Here is a 24982-nt window from a genome sequence, read left to right on the forward strand (position 1 = left end):
ATGTGCCGTGATATCAACTGCGACATGTGACCATGAAGAGACACCAAAAGCGCTCATGAAAAAAATACCTCACACTCTTGGACCTTGTTTCTGATAGTGTCCTGTTTTGTCCACATTGCTTTTGAATGTGTTTAACCAACCCCTCAAAATGAGAGATTGGGTTATTTTACATCCGCCTATCTCCAGAGGAAAATTTGAGGATGTGACGGCATCGCCCCCAGGATACAGTATCACTTGAATGAATGCCACCCCGATCAATAATTCAAAGACGACGAGGGTTTATTTCATCCATCAACAAAAGCAAAGACAAAAGGAAAGAACAGCGCGTCAGGCTCTTTCACAGACTCATTATGCCGACATATCTTGTCAGTCAAAATAAATGGAGCCTAAATTGTAGGCTAGAGTGTTCCTGGGACAATGGAGTATGTGTAACACCGGATTGTAATTTACCAGCCTGGCCATCATTCATGTTGAGTTATGTTTTTGTGATCACATGCCACTTAAAAGGCCAGAGGACAGACTGGGTTAGTGTGGTTAAAAAAAAATGTGGCTGAAAATCAACGCATTTCTGGAGCAGATGGCAAAATGTGCAACATGATGAGTTTGGCTGTCCTTTAACACTCAGGGCGTACGTTCATAAAAACCTCCCGTAGGTCTTTTTAAGTTACATGCATTTTTTTTTTATACCCGACAAGCAGCTAAATCTTAAAAGATGTAGAAATAAGTCGGTATATGATATTCATCCAAAAACATGAAGGAAATGATCAACTTAAACTTCAGTAATGTAAAACATTCTGAAATAATAAGTGATGAGTTTTTTTTGTATTCCATCTACTCGTGATGTCATCAGTTTGAGACGGACAAAAAAATGGAGAAGTTCCTGAGGCGATTTACTGCCATCTTAAATATCCATATCCATGTATCCATGTCCTTACTGGCTCTGACGTGAACTACAGTATAATCTCAGGGCAAAGTCAAGACTAAGTGGTCAGACACTGCTCAGAAATATACGTGTTTGAGGACATTGGTCAGGTGTTCATTTGTATGTGAACAGATTTTGTCACCAGTTGAATCCAGACTGAGGTCAGTGGTCCCGTGCAGCATTGAGGGACGATACACCAGACACTTGCTTTAGCCTCACACAATAAGTTATATTGCTGCTCATCGGACACCTGTAAAGTTTTATGAAAGCATTAAAATAGTGATGAGGGGGCTTATGGCATCCTCCACAAATTCTTATACACCAGAGCGATAAAATATGTTATTGTAAAGATAAGGACCTCAGCGTTAAACACAGCTTATGTGTGTTTATTTTGGAGGCTCATCCTCAGATGAGCGGTGATGACACTTTTCCCTTTAGAGAAGCAAAAACTGAAACTTCACGGAGGCCTGCAGGCCAACTGCAAACATTAAGGCTGTTAAGATGCAGTACAAAAAGCCCAAGTTCCTTTGATTCAACACAGCTGAATAACAACACTTCATTTTCCGGTGACAGTAAAACATATTTTGAAAGTTTCTCTCACTGATTTTACAGGTACATTTATCAAGTGCAGGAAACTGCAACTATTAGAAATGGGGAGAACACAAATGCGCATCATCAACGGCATTATAAGTCTTGTGCTGGATCAAATTATGAAAAAGGATTTAATTGTGTTGTTTCAAGAGCTTTTTAAGCATTTAAATATATACATAATTTTTTTGTTCTATTTTTGAACTTTTTTAGAATGGGATAAGATTTGTTGAGGAGAAGATTTGTAGAAGTTTACACCCGCACAACACACAAGGCTGCTACAAGTACACATAAATACACATATGCTGTCACATGGTTATGAGATAAGAAACATAGAATAGCAAAATGAACTGCTTTAACATAGCCAGCTGTTTCATTGTCCCCTGCAGCCTCTTTCTGTTTCTCTTTCTCACTTGTCCTCTGAAACAATCTGCATAGTGTAGCTGGAAGAACGGAGGCGTTGTTTGGACTGAATGGAGGAAAAGCTCAGGGGGTGGAGGGATGGAGAGGGAGATGCTCCAGCTGTGGGGGAACAAGACAACACAACAGCATCTCACATGTGGCTGAGGGGGGAGGTGGGCGTTGAGGCTGCGGAGGCTGCACACAGTGGCATTGTTATGGGTGGGTGTGGGTGTGGGGTGGGATGCAGCTGATAAGAGTGAGAGTAATGGATCATTCCCTCAAATCTTCCCCTTGGGAAGCCTTGACACAAAACACTCCTGTTGCTATCGAAGATGAAGGAATTAAAACAGGCGCTATCGATGCATTTGAAATCATCAAAAATGGATAAAAGTAAATTACTTTTAGATTGCTGGTAGATGAAATTGAGAATATATACGTCGCAGTAAAGCTGGAGACACGGTGACCACGGAGGCGGGGTTTGCCTCTCATGGAAACGAGTCTGATGTGTGAATCTAGTGGGTTATGTCATAAAGATATCGAGTCAATTTCATTTACTGTAAATGGCTCCTGAAAGGACATATCATGGTGTGTTTGCTGTCACCACTGTCAGTAAGGATTTTTTAGAACATAATTTGCAGTTATTTTTAATAGATGCAGATGGAGAAACCTTCAAATGAAGCAAGTTGTTTAAAAAAGTGTAAAAAGGAGAGTTTATTTACAAAGAGCCATGTAGATTCGCTAATTGCAGGGCACAGAAATAAAATTACATCAATACAACATTAAGATTAGGTAAAAATTTGCATTTGAAGATGGTAAAAACATCAAACAAAAAATTAGAATTCCAATAAGAATAACAGAGCAAAGAAATGGTTAAAAAGAAGCTGCCTGTTAAATTCATTGGAACGCCTCAGGAAATACTAATGCTAGAATCATGATTCTGAGCTTTTGATTGTTTTTTTTTTTTAATTTGCTCTATAATGAGAGAATTTGACAAAGCCAACACAACAAATGGACCATGTAGCGCAGGTGAGACTAAACAACCCCCAGAGGTTTATAAAGGTATCTCACCTAAATAAACTATTAAAAAAACAATAAAAAACACGAACATTTATGAAATAAACATCTGTAAATAAACCATAATAAACAAAATAATCAGGAAAATTGGTTCACCTTGGTCTAATCCTGAAAATCCTGAATAAATTTGTAAACCTCTCAGATGGGGAACTTGATGTTTTACAGGCAGGAGACGACTGAGTGCTAGAATAAAAAGTTAGAAACGTAGGAAGGAAGACGAGTGCAGTGAGGGCCAGTGCAAAGAATAATTCTCTCCTAATCCTAGGAGGAGTGTTTGACCCAGATTAAGTGTCTACAATGAACCGGGTTCGAGAGAGGAGCAGAATAATTTCATCATTTAGAAAATATGTTTCTTTAAAAAAAAGTTTATTTAAAATACATTTCCAAAAGTCACGTAAACCAAGTGCGCACAACAGACAGACTCCCGTCCAAACTGATACTTGAACTTTTTGTGTGTGTGTGTGTGTGTGTGTGTGTGTGTGTGTGTGTGTGTGTGTGTGTGTGTGTGTGTGTGTGTGTCCGGAGATGTTTTTGCAGCAGCTCGGCGCACATCCCTCACCTGCCTCAGCTCCTCTCCTCTGACTCCGCTACACACATCCCGTCTGTCAGGGAGAGGCAGAGGACTCGTCGGGGATCAAGTTTACGCATTGTTTACGCACACGAGTTTAAATATATTTCCCTTGTGTTTGTTCCGCGCTGTAGACACTGATGATTTATTTGGCGAAGATTATTATGCGGTTTTTGGGAGCTGAAGTCAAGGTGCGCCTGAGGGGGAGTTCTTCGACATATTTTTTTGTGGATTAAGTTAGATAGTTAAAAAACAAACCTTTCCCGTAATTGGCGGCTGTAAGAGACGTCAGCCCAGGTGGTTTCACGGGAGCAAGGAGCGTTGGATTTATGTGAATTTAAACACGAAGTTACTTCGTTTGTAATCCGGATTGTGATGTACTTGTGAAAGTTTCCCCGATCCGAATTGATTTCGTTCGGACAGGGGGAGACTTTCATGGATTTTTTATGTGGGACCCGCTAGGATGGACGTGGTAGATGAAACAGAAGCGTTACAGAGATTTTTTGAGGGTAAGAAGTCTCACTTTGAATTGTTTTGTACTGACACGGGGAAGTGTTGCACCTCAGCATGCAGAAGACTCAGTAGATGTGTGATTTTCCCAATTTACACAACCACTTTTGACGAGAAGTTATTGGAACAGCAAATTCCAGTCTTACCAAAGGTGTTGCACACTGTCTCAGAATGTTGCAATTTAAAGGACAACTAATACCAAAATAACCTCATATTTGTAACTGATCAGTGTTTTATTTTTTTCTTCTTCACGTGTCTCGTGGCTTTTCATCTTAGAACCTAAAGCATGCTGGAGGGTTAATGGGTGCAGTGAGCAAAAGTGCTGGTGATGGGTAACAGATAAACTGGGAATCCTGGAGGGAACAAAGGTGGAGGAGGGTGAGGGGTTGGAAGGGTGCAGGAATTCAAGTCAAGATAAATGGTGTGTTTTGTAAAGGTAGTGTGACACAATGTATGCGTGTGAGGCGGACGTGAGCAATGGGACTTCATTCAGTTCTGTTTTGGTGACTTCATTTCACTAAGGTAGAGGTGTACGTTTATCCACAAAAATCCTGATGATGAAGTGGGAAGGTTATAATTGACATAGCTGAGGTGTGAGTTTGTCCACATGTAAAAAGAAAGAAAACAGTTTTTGCTGCATTCCGTCTTTAATTCATCAGGCTCCTAAAGTACACCGACGTCCGGGAGCTTCAGGGAATTCAGCCAATCGGAATTGGAGATCAATTTTATCCCATTTGTCATTTTTCGATAATAAATCTCACATGTGACAAATTAGACACTCTGTATATTCACTCAATGATCTACAGCAGGAAGTCCCACCGCACCAATTATATTTTCCCTTTCATTTTCCTTTGAATGTCAAGTGCCCAGCAGAAGTCAAGGACACATGAGAACACACACTGCTGTTTAGTGTGTAATAAGTTATCAGTAGGAGAACTTAACATTTTATTGTAATGTACACAGAGTGTTAACTTCTGTACACAGCCATCCATGACTGTCAGATGTTCCATGCTATTTTGACAGGAATTTAGTGTGTTTACATTCTTGCTTTGGGAGTAAGAAAGACTTTGGCTTTATGTCAGCCCCTCTTGCTTGGACTAAAATGTCAACTTGTCCATGAAAAGTAATAGTAGACACTCTATTTTGAGGCTTTGTGCTGCACTTTGTGCGAGTATTGGTTTGCCAGATTGCCAGTGGTCTTATCATCACTATCTAGTTTTCTCTTTCTTCAAAGACGTGGGACCCCCCCCCCCCCAAAAAAAAACAACAAAAAACCTTTTTAGATTTGATTATGATCCAATTATTGTCCATGTTTATCTTTGCCATCACCTGTGCACACATCACCGTAATGGATCTGCTAAACTGTGTTTTAATGGGATTACTGAAATATGTATACATTCACACTAATGCACAGTGTACATTCCCTGGTGGCTGTTAAAACACAATGATGTGCGGCTGGTGTTTCTCCTTGGTATTTGCTCCTTCTGTCGCTCCCTCTGACTCCATTAGAGCAGACAGGGTGAGGAGATGAGATAGAGCAGACTCGCTTGTTGAGAGAGCCTCCGCCATCCACCCCCCCCCCCCAAAAAAAACTTGACCTTCTCATCTCTGACTCACGCGGACAATAAACAGTTGCTCACACACTTTCTTGCACATATAAAGGGTAGTGACATTTACTGCTGCTGTGTTGAGTTATCTCAAGTAGGTGATGCCCCATCCTAAGTCAACTAAACACTCTATTAAACTGTAACATGTAACTGCCCGCATTCAGATTTTCAGTTAAAAATGCGGTGGAAGTAAAACATTCATGTTCAGTTTTCCGAAGATTTCTGAGGAAAAATACCGTGATGAACCCATGTGGAGGCCGGGAGGAATCACAAGTGGAATTTTAAAATAAGGGACAGAAGTTATGACGTCAACACTAATGAATAACAGCCAAAAAAGAGAATTAAATAAATTGATACAAACATCATATTTGTCAAAGTACAAAGTAACCAAATACCGAAATTAAAGCATTCACACCACAGAGTTGCTGAGTTCTCATGGTGTTCGTTTGTTTGTGTACTGCACAGAACAAATGAATCAAACAGTGACAATTGAGAAGCCTAAGAAGGCGCTTATGATGTGATGCTAAAAAAAAAAAAGGACTGTTAGTCTATCCCTTGAAATAAACATCATATTAATTAAAGCCAAAATGTATAACAAATACACAAAATAACTAGGGTTAAGTTTTCAGATCTACAAAACAACATTAACCGTGTTGTGTCATTGTTTCAGCGCTGCAGGCACATGGTTTTTAGAGCTGTTGTGACTCAAACTTATTCTGCTTTGTGAGGTCATCCTCTCTTTTTTTGATTTCACATATAATTCTAGAGATGCAAGTCTGCTTTGCACAGCGTGTCGCTGAGGTTGATGGAACTGGTTCATGTTTTTCAGGTTGTAAACTAGAGTAGTTGTGGCACTGTTGTCTCTCCCAACAAGGTCCTGACTGTTCCAGGTCTAGGGTGAGTTTGCGTGTTGTCCCCATGTCTGCATGGGTTTTATCCATGTCCTCTGGTTTTCCTCACCACTATGCACATGTATGTTAGGTGAATACCCCTGTCAGTGTCTCTTGCTCTCTGCTCACTGGGTTAAATGAAGAGTACACACATGCATAATCACAATATGAAATAACTCTTCTTGTGGCATTGAGATGACATTTTGACCTTTTTAGGATTGTTGCATGTTGCCAAAGTGATGAAAATTTGCAGGATATGAGTTGTTTCAACGAATGATATGATAGTTTGTCCAACGGTTTCAGTCGTAAACCTAATAGAAAATTGAGGAACTCGCCAATCTCAATAGGGAAACATCTCCTGGAAACCATGAAGGCTTGTAAACAATGTCAACTCATGAATCTATGCCTCTAGTTGATGCATTAATGAAGATTTTCCACCACATCAACATTTTCATTACCCCGTGGAGCTAGATAAACAGCTAGGAGCAGCACTGTAGTTATCTGCAGCGGATTTCTATGAAAGTCGATGCTTCCAACTGTTTTAAGTTAGTGCCTGAACAGCACTGGCATTTATAGAGCTGTATTTATCACATTCTGACTCAGTATACCATTGAAAACATTACAGCTCATTACTCATGCCTCTATATCAAAATTCCTATTGAGTCCCACTGCACTCCCCATCGCAGTCATGAATCACAGATGGAAAGGCTGTCATCCATCTTGGAAACAGTCGAGCGTTTGCCAGGTTCCTTGATTTACAGCTGAAACTGTGAGTTGCTTTTAGAGGAATGTATTGTTTCAGGGCAGCCAGGCTTAAGGTGCTCGCATCTACCGTAGCTTGTAGTTTTCGTTGTACTTCACTATCATCAGTGGCGACTGCCAACAACACCCCCCCCCCCCCCGTAAAGGTTGTTCATGAGTTGATGACTCTGATCTTGATTATTTTGTTTCTGTGAGGGTGTGTTTGCTATGTTCCTGGAATTCAGCTGTTAAAAATAAATAATTTCAAGTAATTTATGTAAACTTTTCAATTTTTAAAAATTCTGTCATTGCCAAATTCTTTTCCTGTATTTCCCTCTTTTCCTCTTGCTTCAATAATCTTTGTTTTCCTTGCGTCGTCTTCTTTTTCCCCCCTTGTTGTGTCTCTTTTGTCTTTGCTTCATCACTTCTCCCGCCACCTAATTGTGTCTCGCTCTTAATCTCGACCTCACATTTGTCGTGTTTCTTTCTTTTTTTCCTTTTTTTGTCATAGCTGTGCGTCCAGGTCCCAGCCCTGTCACTCCTCTAATCTCCTGAGCCAGGTCCACCGGTGCGACCAGTGCTTGTGAGCGACGAGGGCTGTGTGTGGTAGCCTGGTACAGCCCTTTCTCATGACTGGGGGAATAATCCTCATTATAACACTCTCCCAGCCTTTCTCACACACACACACACACACACACACACATACACACACACACACACACTATGTCTATGCACATAGGCATGCATGCGCAGACACACACACACACACACACACACACACACACACACACACACACACACAATCTTGTCGCGCTGATCTGCAACGCTCAGGTCTGCAGAAGAAAGCCTTTCAGCCCGAGTAGGGAAACATGTGAAAAATAGAGAGGAATTGTTCTTCTCATCTTCTGTTTCAGGTGTTTTCATCTCAAGGACGTCAACATGCTTTGGCTACGCGCAGGTACTCGGCCCCGCTGTCCACTCCGCTTCTCTCTAGATTTGTACGGGTCCCTACATGATGAGGGGCTCTCTGTTCATATTCTTGATGTCTGTGTCATAGTTTCTCTCCTCATGTAATGCATAGTTTTGTTGATCAGACCTGTCTAACACGTTCTAGAGTAGATTTGATGTGTTTTTTCCCTCAACATTTGTACCCATGTTAGATTTAACTCATTGTGGCCTTTGACTGGATTTTTTTGAATAGCTGCTCGTGTCCATACGCACTGATTAATTTAGCTTCAAAGTTCGGGTTTGAAGATCATTTTCCCAGAACTGCTTTATAATCCAGGTCAAAGACTGTCAATGAACCAGGCAGCTTGCTGTTATATAACATGATGGACGGTCTGGCAAGTTTTTGTTTTCAGCAAAAATGTGAATGGCCTTTGAAAGAGTGTGTGCGTGGTTATGTGGATGAGAAACCAACTTGACTCTGGTCGAAATGTTTGATGATCAAATGGACTTTGTTCTTCCTTAGAAAGTTACTACTGTCCAGTCCTTAATAATTAACACACACACGTATGTATCTGCAGAATCTTATTGTGAGGCAAACAAACATACGTGCTAAAGAAATTAAGAATTGAGGTTTGCTTTCAAAATGTCAAGTTTCACCCATCACACAGCGCTGGAATATCTAAGGTTTGTTTTATTGGCTTTAATCTAAAAATTAGATGATTCAAGGCCATGTGGCTCACACACTCGAGGTTTTGTGTTCAGTTTAGATTATTATTCCGCTGACAGCCCAGGCATTGATGGAATGGTGGAATCACACGCACACTCATCCATACACATCCACATGCACGGGTGTACACGCACATACGCACAGAGATGCACACACACACACACACACTCCTAATCTCTCAAAAGGGCAGTCTGTATCGAAGTTAGTCTGACAATCATTTCACTGTTCGTTGTTGAACACAGCTGGACAGAGAAACACATCGAGAACAGGGAAACGTACACACACAGTTGACAGTAATCTAAACTTAACTGATCCACTGAGAAGAGCCTTAATTTATGTTTCCGTTTGGCTGTTCCCACACAGTAAACCCTCAAAATATCTTTTTAATTTATTTAATAGTTTAGTAGATGAAGGTATTTCCAAGTTGCAGAAAAGATTAAATTAGATTCAGTTCAGTTTCATTTATACCATACCAACCCATAATTAATGTTAAATCTTCAAATCCAGAACGAACAGGTCTAGAAATTCCTTTGTGAGGAAACACTTGGCTACAGTGGCAAGGGAAGACCTCCCCGAGGCGGCCGGCCATCTGCCTCGACCAGCTGGGCTGGGTCAAAACATGTTAATCAGCCGAGGCAAAGACTGTCTCATGTCCTAAACACACCAGAGACGTGCGCGCCACCTACGTCAGCGGTGCGTCGTCAGGATTTAAGCTGCCACTTGTTACACAGGCAGCACAGTACAAACAGAGCCATTTCTGTGGATAATCTGCTAGTCTAAATGGCCGATTCTCCTCTTTTGCTTTTGAGTTTCTGTCACGACGTCTACAGGCGTTACCTCCTGTGATTGTGACTCACCAAAAAAAGCCTTTATTCCCACAATTTTTTTTTCATTTTAACTTCAGCCTACAGTGTGATGAACTGAACGGTTACATTTTTTTATCAGCTTAGTAGTAGATATATAACTTAATATAGTACTTACAAGGAAGTAGTATGGCTAACATCGACGTGGATATATCGTGGAAAGATGAGTAGAAAAGTGTAACAGCAAAAGAACATTTCTGTTCCCCTTTGTACTTTAGAAAGTATATTATTTTTACTGTTTGCATGAAGTGGAAACATTTAAGTATAAATACTTGTCATTATACTGTGATTTATATGGATCATTTTATAAAGGTAAATGGACACAGTTTTATATAGCGCTTTTCTACCTTCGCGGCACTCAAAGCACTTTAGAGTGTCGTCTCATTCACCCACACACTCACACACTGATGGTGAAGGCTGCCATGCAAGGCAGCAACCTACTCATCAGGAGCAATTATGGGTTCAGTATCTTGCTGAAGGACACTTCGACATGGTCACCGGGGTCGAGGATCGAACCAGCAACCCTTCGGTTGTTAGACGGCCACTCTACCCCTGAGTCATGTCGCCCATAAACATCTGGTATTTCCAGAAATATTCCAAATAGTTGTAGCCAGTAATCAGCCTGATGGCTCCAACTAGAGTAGTGGATGACCAATTTTGGTCCCTGACCTCAGATTAGACCTCACTTATCATTTCCACATTTTTACCCACTGGATCAGTGAAAGGTTTCATTTCAATTAACACAATAAGTCTTGAACAAGATTTTCATTATCTTTGTTAATTTATGTCTTCACTTCTGGCACACTTGACTTGAACTTGGACTTGGACATAAGGGTGATCTTGAATAAAGCCCTGTTTCGTGTTCATCGCCCTCTATCATCCCATCCTTGGACATCAAACTTGTCTTTCTTGCCCTCACTCTCCTCAGCCTCCATCTATCCACCCTCCACTCTCCCTCCAGCTCTCTATTTTACGTTATCAGGCCTGCCAGCTTAGATTTACGGCTGTTGTGGGTGGGGTGCACATCTGGATCTTGTTTAAGGGGAACCATCCTGCTTTTCTCTCCTTGTACTGGCATGCATTAAGAGACATTAACCATCTGCTTCTATCCAGCAAAGAGAGTCTAAACGTGCTGGATCTGGACGTTATTTTCCACAGGAAAACTGGGATGTGAGGATTGACTGTGTTCAGTTTCAGGGTGACCGTAACAGACAGGTGGTGTAATTTATGGGTTTGATGACTTACTTTACGCTGCTGTGTACTGTCTCATTTAACAGCAATTTTTGAATATATTTTTTGTACATATGGAGAAGGATGCAAAAGCCGATAATGTGACGATAATGCTGATAAGTGATACTTCTGGTGGCTCTCTGGAGGTGGGAGCCTTAGAGGAGGATAAAAAAGAGTAAAAAGGATACATTTTTTCCCTATGTTAACACAAAAATTCCTCGCATTCCCTCCCGAGTAGCTGCTTAATCTATCAAGAGTGTGTGAGTCAGAAAACAAGAAGGAGACGCGGGCTGGTAGCCTACTCAGTTTATAAAAGTTCTTTACCCTCTGTGTCACCCCCTCCGCACATATAAACACTCTTTTTTGCATGAATTAAATATTCATCATGTTCCTTATCGAGGAAAAGTTATATAAATACATGCATAGGCAAGTGCTTGTTCTGGTGTTTTAAAGAATTAATGAGGTCATGTGTTTTGGATTTGAGAGGCTTTGGCCGTCAAACGGTGAAAAGGGACCCTGAGGTGAAGGATGGAATTATTAAATCACCCCAATATCCCAGACGATCACGACAAATTCTATATATGGAATAGTTTCCTCTGTTGAGGGGTCCTCTTTGATCTGGTCTAAGGAAACACGATAGCGAGCAAATTCTGCCTTGTGATTTTGAGCTTCATAAATAAAATTGGATTCATTGATACATATATTGACAAATATAACTAGCATATTGATGATCTTGATCATGAATGTGAATTAGATAGTGTACTTTAGGGTCAAAATAACTGGTTTAGTAATTATGCTGTTGATGTTGTCTTTAATGGAGAAAAGGGAAAATGAGGTTAAAAAAAAAAACAGTAAAGGTCAACTGGGGTGATTCCAATCTATATGTGTAACCAGTCAGAGGTGATGACTCATTCGCGTGTGGTGTAATGTTGGACTTCTAACATACTTGGACTGCCAGTCCCTCCTGTAACCTCAATCCTCAGTAAGCAAATCACTTCTTTCTTTTAAACTGTCTTGATTATGTTTATTCAATGTGATCAAATTCTCTGTGACATGCAGAAAAAAAACAGAACAGTTCAAATTGTGTAACTCATTATGAAATGAGCTTATGTTGAAACTAAGCGCCGTTTTGGTCGCGTGTGTGCTGAAATATTCCTGTTGCTAATTCCCAGATGCTCTCCATCTTCCCTCTGTGTTCCTCACCCTCTCTTTATCGCAGGTCATGATATTACCAGTTCTCTGGAGCCAGCCAACATCGACACCAGTATCCTGGAAGAGTACATCAGCAAGGAGGACGATAGCACTGACATGTCAGTAGGGACTCCAAACCAACCCAGCAACGTCAAAACATCACCCAATCAGATCAAGTCCTTACAAAGGAATTTGTTTTTTCTGATAAGGCTAATCCCCCTTGTTTCCCCTCCTTTCTTCCAGCTGTTTCTCAGAGGTCCACAGCACCCCAGGACCAAATTACTCATCTCCCCAGGCAGGAGTGTCCTCCTCTGGGGGGTTGGTGTGTGGTGTGAGCCCCCCTATTCCACTACGCCAAGGAGCCCCACCGCCTGGGCCCTCTAACTGTCAGAACGCCTACCCTCCAGGTCCTTCCCTTGGCCTCCGACACAGCTTCCCCTGCCTGGGACAGCAGCAGCACCAGCAGCAGCAGCAGCACCAGCACCAGCAGCAGCAGCAGCAGGCTCACGTCAAGCCTGAGCACCGAGGCCATTACGCTCCTGGGTGAGCAGAGTGTTTAGGAGGTAGATGTGTAATGTGCTTATTGCTGGCTCAATTGAAATCAGAAAGGCCCCTCATGTAAAATATGTAGATGTAGTCAGTCAAAAGATAACATAGAATACCTCTGTGTGTGCGTGTGTGTGTGTGTGAGTGTGTGTGAAACGAAACCAGACACACACCCTGCTACTAGTCTATTATGGAATCTTGATCAAGCTTTATTTATACAAATAAAGCATTTGCTTGTCAGGAGGCGGAGGGAGACTGATAACAGACACAAAGGGAGTCAAATTACAGCTTACAACAACAAAAAAATCTTCTGTAAAAACCTTTGGACTGATCCCATAAGAGATTTGATCCATTTTAGGAAATAAAGAATAAACAACTGACTGCTCAGAATGTCAGGAATGATGGGCTACTGCTTCAAAGATGCATATGATTACGGAAGTCTTACATTATTTGATTTAAAAGTGTAACTGCCCTTTGTGTTTTCAGGACCCTTCCTGAGTCTCCGCCAGACTCCAGCTCAGAGCCGTACTCTCCTCAGCAGGTGAATGGTAAGTGCCACATCTTTTTCTCCTCTAACGTAGAGTGTGAGAAAGTACACAGAGAGAACACATCGTTAGAAGCAACAGTTTTCTGATTGAATAGAGCTGTCAATCGTTACATCTGTGTTCAAACAAATAGACATAAAGAAAGTCCGACTGATTTTATCAAGTTAGATTTTCTGAAATAAAGTTACTAATAAAGGTGAGTGGGGAGTGGATACATGCATGTTTGTCTTCTTTCAACATTACAACTCGAGTTGAACAACAATGGTAGTCAAAGTCATTCTTGTGGCTCACACACCTGTGTTGGTCTTGCAAGAAGGTGTGGGCAAGTGTTATCTGATGGGCTTCTCTCCAGCTTGAAACAATGGAAAATACCTTTTGCCAAGGTTTGCTGCAAGCGGGCGCAAACTGCAGTGTGGGAGGATGACATACAGTACTAAATAGATTGATTCTAAGGATTGATCCTGCTATTTATTATCATTGTCTCTTAGATCCTCATATGATCAGGACCATGACACCAGAGAACATGTGTCACATGACTCCAACACCACCTCTCCCACCTCACGGGCACTATCCCAGCATGCATCGGGATATGTACCTGAAGCCTGAGCCCATAATATCACAGTATCCTATCGGTCCAGCCACAAGTGGAGGTGGAGACATGCAGCAGACACAGATGCTCCATCAGCTGCTGCAGCACCCTCAGGGGCAGGAGTGAGTTACAAGGGTACCAAAGAGGGAGGGAACACTGAGGGAGGGGCGTGGTGTTTCTATGGAAGAGAAGTAATGATTGGAATTAACAATTCTATTTTCTCACCCAGCGGAATCCCTGTTCACCAGGCCAAAAAGAGGAAGCACTCAGACTCACCCAACAGCACCCTCAATTCCCAAATCCTCACAGGTATCATCAAACAAGAACCAGGTAGGCAGGCATCTTTCTTTTCTTCCTCACCTCCTCTGGCTTACCTGCTCTACTTACCCAACTATACCTCTGGCACAGATAAAGACATTCAGAGAACAGCAGTTGGAGGTTGTAGTCCCTCATCTAACCTTATTAAAAGCTGATATTTCAAACTGTCCATCACAGGTTTAATGCAGGATGCAGACAACAGCTACCTGGACCCAAACTATCAGTGCATTAAGTGGCAACCTCACCAGCAGAACAAGTGGACACAACTTTATGACGCAAACTGCAAAGAGCTGTGGGTGCAATTTTTTTTAAAATTTGTTTTGGAAAGCATTTTATTTTGACAGTAAAAGGAAAGATAATTGTGTAAAAAGTTATTTCAACAAAAAATACAGTGGAATTGGCAGTGAAAAGTAGGGTTGCAGAGGTTTATGAATTCCTCAGAGGTGAGCTGTGCGGGGGAGTGATGCAGCACAGGGTTTCGGCTCAGAAGGACAATGTGAGGAGGGGGCAAAAGGAGAAATACATGTACACCGACTTTTGCAATGGAGCAAATAAAAGATACAGGGAGGAAGGTTAAAATGATCTCACCGGACTTTGGAGATATGGTATCAAAACTACTTTGTTACCCATCATGAATCTTTTCTCACACGACACCTACGTTAAAGGACAGAAGGTTTTCATTGGAGTTAGATTTGATTAAACTTTGGCCTAATAGTATTTGCATGATGATACAAACAGACATACAAACGCCTCTGTAAATATTACCTCCTTGGCTGAGGTACTGAGCGTATTTGTTTTTACATATATGTCCTTTTTTTGCGATAATAGTTCCATTGAGATAGTTTGAAATTCACTTAGTTTACACAAAATAAAATCTCATCCAATCACCCCTTTGTAGTTTCTGTTGTAGCAAGACAAAAGATAAATTAATTCTTATAAATGTTTAGATTAGATAAGAGGTACTTGAATTATATTTTGTATGTATGTATGTATGTATGTATGTATGTATGTATGTATCTATCTATCTATCTATCTATCTATCTATCTATCTATCTATCTATCTATCTATCTATCTATCTATCTATCTATATACACATTATGAATTTTAAATTTATTCACCAAAGTCCAAACATATGACCTAAGTTATGGAGGGACCCCTGAAATAGAGTCAAGACTTCTCCACATCCTGCAATATCTTTTCCTCTGTACACCTCCCATAAGCAGATGATATGTTAAAATCTAATTATTTATGTATCCAAATCTCTTTTCTTTCCTTAGTCCAATGACAACCTACCGTGTTGACGCTGACAAGGGCTTCAACTTCTCCTTGGCTGATGATGCTTTTGTTTGCCAGAAGAAGAACCATTTCCAAGTCACAGTGTACATTGGGATGTTGGGTGATCCCAAGTACATCAAGACCAGTGAAGGCCTGCAGCCGATAGACTGCTTCTATCTGAAACTCAACGGAGTAAAAGTGAGCGACGGTCGTATGGTGAACACGAGTGATCATGGGGATCCCACAGTGTCTTCAGTGTTTCTTTGTCTTCGCATTTGTAGGTAGAGGCCATGAATCAGTCCATCAGCGTGGAGCAGTCACAGTCTGACCGCAGCAAGAGACCCTTCAAGCCAGTGCTGTGAGTATTAATGCAGATATGATGTAAGCTACAGGCGCAGGTTTTTACAACCCTTGGTTAATACAGTGCTGCAGGGACGTTGTATTTTTGCAGGCCAGCATGAAAGTTTCCATCACCATGGGTTCCCTCGACCAAAATGCAATAGGATTTTTACAGTGGATTTTGGATTATTGCAAACACTGAAATCACAATTAGCTTCATCTTTCTTCTTCTTCTTCTTCTTTTCTTCTTCATATTCAGCATGTTCATGCCACCTCTTTTAACACACATAAAAGCTTCAAAATTCACAGTTGGGGTATTTCATGCTGTAGAACAAAATATGTAAAAACATTTTCTAGATATATTACGCATTTTTCCAAAAACCTATTTCAAAATAAAAAAAACATTTGACTTGCAGATGAAAGATCCAGGCATTCAAAAATGCTAATTTATGGCACTCAGTGATTTTTCTTTCTCCCAGGGTCACCTTGCCCCCAGAGCAGGTCACAAAGGTCACAGTGGGGCGGCTCCACTTCAGCGAAACCACAGCAAATAACATGAGAAAGAAGGGCAAACCAAACCCTGACCAGAGGTGACAGACTGGCAGCCCCGCATAAACATGTTATTCAGTTTGGTTACATTCAAAGCTCAATGATGCTTTTGTCCTCGTAGGTACTTCATGCTGGTGGTGGCGCTGCACGCTCAGTCCCACAGTCAGAGCTACACTGTGGCTGCTCACGTGTCTGAGAGGATCATCGTCAGGGTAACGTCTGGCCATGTCTGTCTGCCTCCTACAGCAATCATTTCCCTTGTGAATGTGACACCTTTCTCTTCATCTTCCCTACACTACTCTCTGCACTTCAAAGTCACACGATTGATATCTTGTCCTTTTTCTGTCCCTCCATGCCTTTTATCTGTGTGGCTGTGATCCCAATTATTACATAAGCCTAAGAATTTTGAAAAGAGCTATTGGAAAGCTAAACAATGTCTTACGTAATTCCAGTGCCTCATTCAATAAACTTCGAGAATTTTTAAGCTATAAAATGGAATTTTTTTAGCTTGTTGTTTTAATATCTGAACGACAGTTGGTCTGCACCTTCTCCTATGTTTCGCTGTCACAGGCGTCCAACCCAGGCCAGTTTGAAAATGACAATGAGGTGCTGTGGCAACGAGGACAGCTGCCTGACTCAGTCTACCACCACGGCAGAGTCGGCATCAACACTGACCGGCCGGATGAGGCCCTTGTTGTCCACGGCAATGTGAAAGTCATGGGCTCCCTTGTACATCCGTCTGACATCAGGGCCAAAGAGAATGTCCAGGAGGTCAGGATGAGACTGAGTGTGTATGTATGTATATGGGTGTGCGTTTGTGCGGGTGTGTGCATGGGTGTGACTCCAGTCGATCAGCATGTGCTTTTCATCATGTATCATGTCACCCCAAATGCCCTGCGCAGTTCCATGATGGTTCAGTTTAAAGGAACCCACCAACTGTAAGGGAAATATGCTTCTTTGTCATCCTCCTCCCCAGAGCCAAACAAGAAGTTAGACACCCTTCCCCTCTCTGGCCTGCTGTAGACGCACAGAGACTGTCTTACCACTACTTGGCTCAGCACAGTGAATGGTAGTGGATGGGCAGGTTAGCATACTTCTGTAGAAAGTTGAATTTACTGTCCTCCAAAATTGGCTTTGCCTGTATTGATATAAAAAAGGTTGTGTGTAACAAAAAAAATACTAAATAAAAATGTAGAATTATGCCATATTGTAGTTTTAGAATCAGAGCAAGTACTTTACTGACTGACAGCAGAGATTTGACTCAGCACCTCAAAACATCCACAAAAAAATCATTTGACAACTGTTGACGACTAGAGGAGCTACTGCTAATCATAGCCTACTTTGTAAGAGAGGATCAGGATGAATACTTATTGACAAATCAAGATCCTGAAACTTAGATAGCTGATGACTTTTGACTTAGGTATACTAACAGTTACCCTTCACGACCAGTTACTGCGCTAAGCTAACTCACTGTCACTTGATTCGTGCACCTACAGAGGAAAGAAGGGTGTTCATCTTCCTGTCTTCCCCTGGAAGAGGATGGCAGGTTAGAGTATTTCCAAAGAGGTTTGCTTGTTTCTTAGGTCTTGAGTGTCCTCTCTTCATTGTTGACCCAGTCATTTTCATCTGCAACATGAGCATCCTGTTTTCATCCCATTTGCATGTGCATCTGTCTGTGTGTAGGTGGACACCACAGACAATTTGAAACGGATTTCTCAGATGAGGCTGGTCCATTATCAGTACAAGCCAGAGTTTGCTGCCACCGTGGGCATAGAGAACACAGCAGAGACTGGTAACAAACTGTGCATCTTCACGAATAATTCAACATGAATGTTCGCTTCATCATCTCATTTTGTTGAGTTCTGTATATCATATTTAATGTCCTAATATCTGGTGTGTCTTATATTGGTTCCTGCATCTGTGCTTGCCGTCCTGCTTTTACTGCTCTTTCTCACTTCAAATCCTCTGACTTCCTCCTGCAGGAGTGATCGCCCAGGAGGTTCAGCAGATCTTACCTGAAGCCGTAAAGGAGGGGGGTGACATCGTGTGTGCCAACGGTGAAACCATTCCCAACCTGTTGGTTGTCAACAAGGTACTGAACAATAACCTAGACAAACTGTACACCCAGAGAGTCAATTTATACACATACACACAACTTAGATCTGTAATTCCAAAGGATCGTATTTTCATGGAGAATGTGGGAGCCGTGAAGGAGCTCTGCAAGCTGACAGACAACCTAGAGACTCGTATAGATGAACTGGAGCGCTGGAGCCGCAAACTGGCCAAGCTGCGGCGTCTTGACAGCATGAAGAGCACCGTGAGTGGAGGCACGGTCAGGTGAGAGCAAGTGACGCACATGTCTGGAGTGTTACACACTGACCGAGTAAATCTTGAATAAGAAAAACATTTCATTAATTAATTTTTTTTTTTTTTGGTTATGTAGCCAATCAGGGAGTTATTTCAGCCGGACAGGAAGTGGCCCACTCAAGAAGAAGACAGTAAAACCGGGGAGCAAGGTCTGTGATGATGCACACGTGTGTGCAAAAAACAAAAAGTAATTTATTGAGCAGCAGGTTGTAGATCTTTTATATTACCGTGTGCAGAATTCACCTCCAGATCAAGGCTGCATCAGTCAGAGGTTCATGCAGGGGACCATCCTGGCTCTTGTCATCGTCATGGCCTTCAGGTTAGACTGAGTCTCTCTTCGAGTGACCACGTGTGGAAAATAAGAAACCAATTTGTTTTATAACAGCAATTGACGCATTTTGGATTTGGATTTATGCCCCTACAGTGTCATTTCCATGTCCGTCCTTTATGTGCTGACTCTTCACCACAGAGGAGATGTCACAGAGAAAGATGGGTATGTACTTTGAGGCAAACAGATTTTCACGGTGAAAGAATGACTGTACTTCTTTTTAATCTTTCTCTGTTTAATCTGTTCCTACCCTCTGTAGCTATGTTTCTCCCTGTGTTCTCTACATCTCTTGGATGCCTGTTTTCACTGCCACTATTACTTTCTGTCCACCTGTCTGCTCATGGTATGCTGTATACCTTCTTTTACTTTCTGATCTGCTTCTTCAGTCGTTTAATTGAGATTACTTGGATGTTTCTTTTTGTCCTCTTCATTTACATTTATTGGCCATTATAGGAACGTGAAAACTTTTGAGTAAAGATGCCTATTTGCCATCCCTCTTAGAGCCGAAGCAGAAGATGGGTACTCTTCTTTCCTCTTTGTGCCATAAGAGTGAGTTAGGTGACCGCCAGTTAGCTTAGCACAAAAAAGGTAGTGGGTTGTTTATGTTAGCATACTTCCGTCAAAATTCATTTAAAAGATCAGGTTTAGGATCTTGAGTCATCTAAAAGTAATCATTCTCTCTTACAAAGTCAGCCATGGTTCTTTGTAGCTGTGACTGCCAATTTGTTTTGATGTTTTGACTGAAATTTTGAGGTGCTGGGTGGAATCACTTGGAAAGCAGGTCCGGCAATGTATCTTATTCTAAAATTGTCTAATATCATAGGGACCATTTTGGCGAAAAGTGCACTCGAAGACTTCATTGCGCAAGGCTAACTAGCAGTTAGCTGGTCTCTGTCTGTCTCTGCTCCCTATCGCACACACATAGGAGAGAAGGGCATCTATTTTCTTGTCTGGCTCTGGGGAGGATTGCTAATAAGTGCATTTCCCAAAAAGATAGCGTGTTCCTTTAATTGCACCTTTAGCTCCACTAGCATTCTCCGACTCATCTGTATCATTTGGTTGGAGCAGGTCCAGAGCTGCACTGGGATCCTCACGCAAGAGTCCATTTACTCCACTCTCCACAACCCCGGTACCAGGTGAGCTAAGTGATGTGTCAAATATTTCTTGACATTTCTATGAGCTCACTCAGGCAAAAGAGTCCAGTTAACTCAGGTCTGATCCGAGTGTGTCATTTGAAAATCTTCCAGCTTGCTGTTCAACTACAGCTACAAATAACCAATCATCTACAGTTCTGACCCTGAGTACCAACCAATCAGCAGCAGGTAAGAAAACCACAGCGCAAAAAGACATTGTCCTGTAGTTATGATTATCCTCAGGCTAATTATCTCTCCTCTCTAGACCTAGACACTCTGGTCCCCACAACAGGGACTATTAATAAGAAGGCCAAGTCCAGAATATTGGACAAGGACGGCCGCAATAGAAACCGCCTGAGTCACACCTCAGCACCCCTCTACTTTGCCAAGTCCAAACGTCCTGCATCTACAGATCTGGATGGAGTGGGAACTACCAACCGTCTGCCTGGAGGCCAGCAGCCAGCACCACGCAGACAGCGTAGTCTCCATTCAAAGGGTAAACCCACAAACACAGGAGACACAGCACTTTCCTCACACCTAACATGCAATCTGCAAACAGAGTAAATCCACTTGTTTGACCACAGCAAACAAAGCTCTTCTTCTACATCTCTCAGGAGGAAGTTCAGCTCCACCTCTGACTAGTCTGCATATCGTGGAGACGAATCAAGAAATCACAGCGCAACGATGCGTGACACCTAAGAGCTGCAGGTACTGTTTAATCTTAAAATGACATCGCACAGGTGACAGATAGGATGAGGGTTAATAAAGAGCCGCGTCAGTGCTCGTTGTCTGTGAGCTGTATTCCATCACCAGTTCCCCAAATATTCCAACATTTGCTGAATTGTTGTTTGCAGTAGGGAGCAAGTCCATAATTCACAAAGTTTTCGTACGGATAAACCATTCAGGTCAATTATCAGAGCAGCTGCATTTGTTATTTTCATTTGAATCATTGATTTCATAATTTTTCTTTTCTTCTGCTTCTGTGCTGTTATACTTATTGTGCAGTTTTGTGTTGATGCTAATTTTCCCTGTTTATATTTTAGCTACACAATATCCCTCCATGGAAGCAGAAATTTGTCTGTATCACAAATCACTTTGCACATGACGTGAGTATGATTACATATGTAATTGTATAAGTAACATAACTATGAATGGAAAACATTCTACAAGTTGATGTGTGGAAAGGATAACATTTTTTGCTCTAATGATGTAAAAAAAAAAAGCCGAGACAGTGTTCGATCAGCGCTCTTCCATTTAAGTGACTACAATCGAGTGCTAACCTAACTGAATCTATTCATCTTTTTGTGGATGCGCATTTGCTGGATGTTCAAAATATTTAATCAGTGCTCCTGCTTTATACAAACATTCGCCATTGTGCAGGCCTCACTAGATATTTCCCCATTCGAGGTAACATGAGGCCTGGGAAAAAACGGAGTCAGTATTCAGCTGTGACAAACTGAGGGGGGAAACAATGAATTCTTATAATGACACTGACAAAGAAACAGTAATGTTGACATGCAACTGTGGTGCATTCATAGTATAAATGGAGTTCTTTCAAGGGCACTTCACTAAAAATCCATTAGTGCTTTAAAACTAAAATAATTCAGCTCATTTCAATGAGATAGGGAGATTTGTCCAGTGGTGTCAACCATTTATTTTAAATGTGGAAAAAAACCAGAGCAGGTGGTTCTGGGCTGGACTCATTTAGATGATACCTTAGCCTGGGATGCTTATGGTGAACGTCTGTGTTGTCATTCACAGCTGATATGAAACGTTGTGTTGACTCAGACTGCATCAGGTAAACACCAGTCGCTCCAGTCCGTATATGAGCGGCATGTCTGTTTTTAAACAGGCACAGAGAAAACTGTCTCATACTCTCCATGCACAAGCTTTTACTCTTAGGTTGATGATAAAGAGTACCCAGATGTAACGAATGCTTAACTCATTTGCGTGTAACTTAGTTTAAATGTTAAATATCACTGCTGTTGGCTGTGTGGGTTGTACTGTAGCTTTATGGTGTTCTTATGACTAATTTTCATGTGCACTATGTGTAGTGTGCAGTATATGGAGTGTGCAATATGAGTAGTTGGTGTTGAATTGCTACAGTCTGCCCTGTACATTCTATTTTGGAGGCAGTTTTATGAGTGCAACACCGAAACAAATTCCTCCTTGGGAAAGATAAATTCTATTTTATTCGTAAATAATACCTGTGTTGAAAAAAAATGCAAAATAGATGCAAAAAAATAGAATAGAATCTCAACTGCATCTGTACACGACACTTGAGGATGTATTTGAACATTCAATTCATTTCAGGTCCACGAAGAGCGTGTGGGTCCGACAATGTAGAGCCACCAGGGGACGTTTGTGCCCCAACCACACAGAGACAGAGTTCTACGGTGGACCAAGTACAACAACAAAGGTAAATAAGGTTACTTTTAATCATAAAAACCTAATATATTTCCCTCTGTGCCTTTGTAATATTATTAACTTCTCTACTTCCTCATTCACTGACTGTTTGATTTTCTCCAAGGGGACTCGTCACCTGTGGTCAGTGCCTGTGCTGTCCTTCCAGGACATCGCCTATCACTTCCGCATCTCCCTGTCTGTGAGTGAACTCTGACAAACTTATGTGTTAGCTCTGTGTTCTTTGATATTTGTTGTAGTAATTATTCTGAGTATAGTCACTGGGTGGAGTAGATTAAGGATTTTTATCTCTGCGTGCTTTTCAATGACAGGATGAAGTGACTTGTGCCACCGACGCAGAGACTTCCTCATACTCAGACTACCATTTTCTCATTCAGAGCAGCTGTGTGTGAGGGAAAAGACGCCATGTTCTCGTGTCTTCGCATCGCACCACGTTTCTCCTTCGTGGCTCCATGTGTTCGCTGTTGTGAGATGATAGGTCTCATTATTGTACAAAATTTTTAAAGAAATTCATAGAGAGCAAACTATATATGGCTGTCCCTTCTGTAATCCTGCATGTATGCATTAAGACATCTCTTTTTTGCTGTGACCAGTGGAGTTGGAAAAAAAAAACACTGTTTTTGCCATTGATGTGTCAATTTTAAATCACTTTAACTGATAATAACTGTGTTCTGTCAATATTAATCACTATTGTTAAATATTGCCCATGAATTTGTAGTGTACTTAAGCTATATTTGCTTTCAGCTTCGCTTGGGTTTTGAAATTAAGGATAAACCAGCTTACAACATGTTGGGTACTGTAGATAACTGTGTATGTACACTGAAACTACTGTTAACGTAAAGCAAAAACACTTTTTATACACTGGAGAGGTAATTCGATGTTGTGAATGGTTGCAACTTGCATTAAGGATATACCTCAGTAGTCTACACTGTCAAATCCTGGGCCTCTGCAGTCATCCACTTTTGAGGCTGAGCATCTGACTGAACACTGTACAGAGGAGGAAATATTATACATTTATATCTCACAGATGAAACATCAACTTGTTACGTCGAAAAGGTTTTGCATCCACACAAAAACCCTCATTTCCACAGTTTGAAGTGAAGCAGTACACAGAGATACATGTGAACGTCTCACATCGAGCTCATTTCAGCAGATCCACTGGATGATACCGTGCATTACAACTGGATAAGTAAACATTCACTGGAAATGAAAGGATGCTTGTAGTGGACTCTTACAGATGAGAATATTTCAAGAAACACTGGAAACACTGACACTGTATTTTGATAACTGGACTGAATGCTGGTAAAAGTAAAAGTATCGTTTAAAGTGCATGCCCAATCATTTCACTTAGCATCTCAGCACAACTTCAACTTGGAAATTTCATTTTAATGATTGAATATTAAGGTGAGAGAAATAATATGCACTAGACTCTCATGTATTCCTCTTGGTGTCAAAAAAAATTCTTGTATCGATAAAATTAAGAAACTCCAGAGTGATGTAACAACTTGAATCTCAAATGTTTAATGTTGCTTTTCTTGAGATGTTCTTTGATTTCGACGCATTCGTCTTACTCTCCCAATTCACGCCACTTTTGTTTCTATTGCATTTCAATTTGAATTCCTTCCCTCATATCGATGTGTTTCAAAATCAATATCAAATAGGAAAAACAGCCATCAAACAAACATATTTGGAATTTATCATGATATGAGGATGTTGTACAATGCTTTTTTTTTATAATAATTATGACTTCACTGCAGTGAGTAGTGTACCTTTTTGGCTTATTTATAATGCACCAGCTAGCATAATGAAACCACTGTAGCACTTTTTGCACTGTATATATATGAACTGCTTTCACTCTGTCCAGTGCAACTGGTTTCAAATATTCTTGTAGAACTGCATTATAAGTGTATAGCTTAATTTTGTTAAAAACTGATGCTCATTTTTATCCAATGTGTTTTATCATATGGTTTTTATAGTTCATATTGTTTGTTGTATCAATAATATATTAACATTTAGCTTTTGGAGAAACGATGTGATAAGCATAAACACACACACACACACACACACACACACACACACACACACACACACAAACACATACAGTATGTTTCTAATTGTACCATTATTTGAGAAGTAAATATGCCATAACACTTGATATCCAACTTTATTTGGTATCACTACTTTACTTTTTAGCCAAACCTGTCATCACATTTTTAAAGCCTTTTGTCAAGAATATTCTGTAATACTACGGAAGCACGAATAAATATGTGATTCAATCTCTGGTTGCGTTTTTGTCTCTTGGATAAA

General features: G+C 41.1%; 1 protein-coding gene across 6 annotated transcripts; it reads left to right on the forward strand.

The window, feature by feature from the left end:
• Nucleotides 1-3557: 3557 nt before the first annotated feature.
• myrf (myelin regulatory factor) lies at nucleotides 3558-24938 on the forward strand. 6 transcript variants are annotated; one of them, XM_086209182.1, is made up of 27 exons: nucleotides 3558-4063; nucleotides 12290-12380; nucleotides 12505-12804; nucleotides 13294-13355; nucleotides 13841-14063; nucleotides 14171-14271; nucleotides 14437-14551; nucleotides 15538-15733; nucleotides 15817-15893; nucleotides 16354-16464; nucleotides 16545-16683; nucleotides 16994-17194; nucleotides 18107-18215; nucleotides 18406-18515; nucleotides 18600-18760; nucleotides 18867-18939; nucleotides 19027-19109; nucleotides 19215-19283; nucleotides 19378-19461; nucleotides 20187-20254; nucleotides 20366-20440; nucleotides 20517-20747; nucleotides 20866-20959; nucleotides 21295-21357; nucleotides 22565-22670; nucleotides 22782-22856; nucleotides 22987-24938. In XM_086209182.1, the coding sequence occupies exons 1-27, from the start codon at nucleotides 4018-4020 to the stop codon at nucleotides 23065-23067; spliced, it is 3144 nt and encodes a 1047-aa protein (XP_086065308.1). In that variant the 5' UTR covers nucleotides 3558-4017; the 3' UTR covers nucleotides 23068-24938. The 6 variants fall into 6 exon arrangements, with proteins under 6 accessions (XP_086065308.1, XP_086065303.1, XP_086065304.1 ...); XM_086209177.1 differs by having other exon boundaries at nucleotides 16545-16650; XM_086209178.1 differs by having other exon boundaries at nucleotides 16545-16635.
• Nucleotides 24939-24982: the final 44 nt, after the last annotated feature.

This window comes from Aulostomus chinensis, chromosome 7 (genome assembly GCF_037954235.1).
Source record: "Aulostomus chinensis isolate RoL2024-O1b breed Wild chromosome 7, RoL_Achi_v1.0, whole genome shotgun sequence".
NCBI lineage: Eukaryota > Metazoa > Chordata > Actinopteri > Syngnathiformes > Aulostomidae > Aulostomus > Aulostomus chinensis.

Excerpts from the sequence above, each read along its gene's own strand:
- myrf (XM_086209182.1), top strand. The coding sequence starts at position 4,018 with ATGGACGTGGTAGATGAAACAGAAGCGTTACAGAGATTTTTTGAGG. Across the intron at positions 14,064-14,170 it reads CAGCACCCTCAGGGGCAGGA|CGGAATCCCTGTTCACCAGG; the intron begins GTGAGTTACAAG and ends TTTCTCACCCAG. Across the intron at positions 19,284-19,377 it reads GATGTCACAGAGAAAGATGG|CTATGTTTCTCCCTGTGTTC; the intron begins GTATGTACTTTG and ends TACCCTCTGTAG.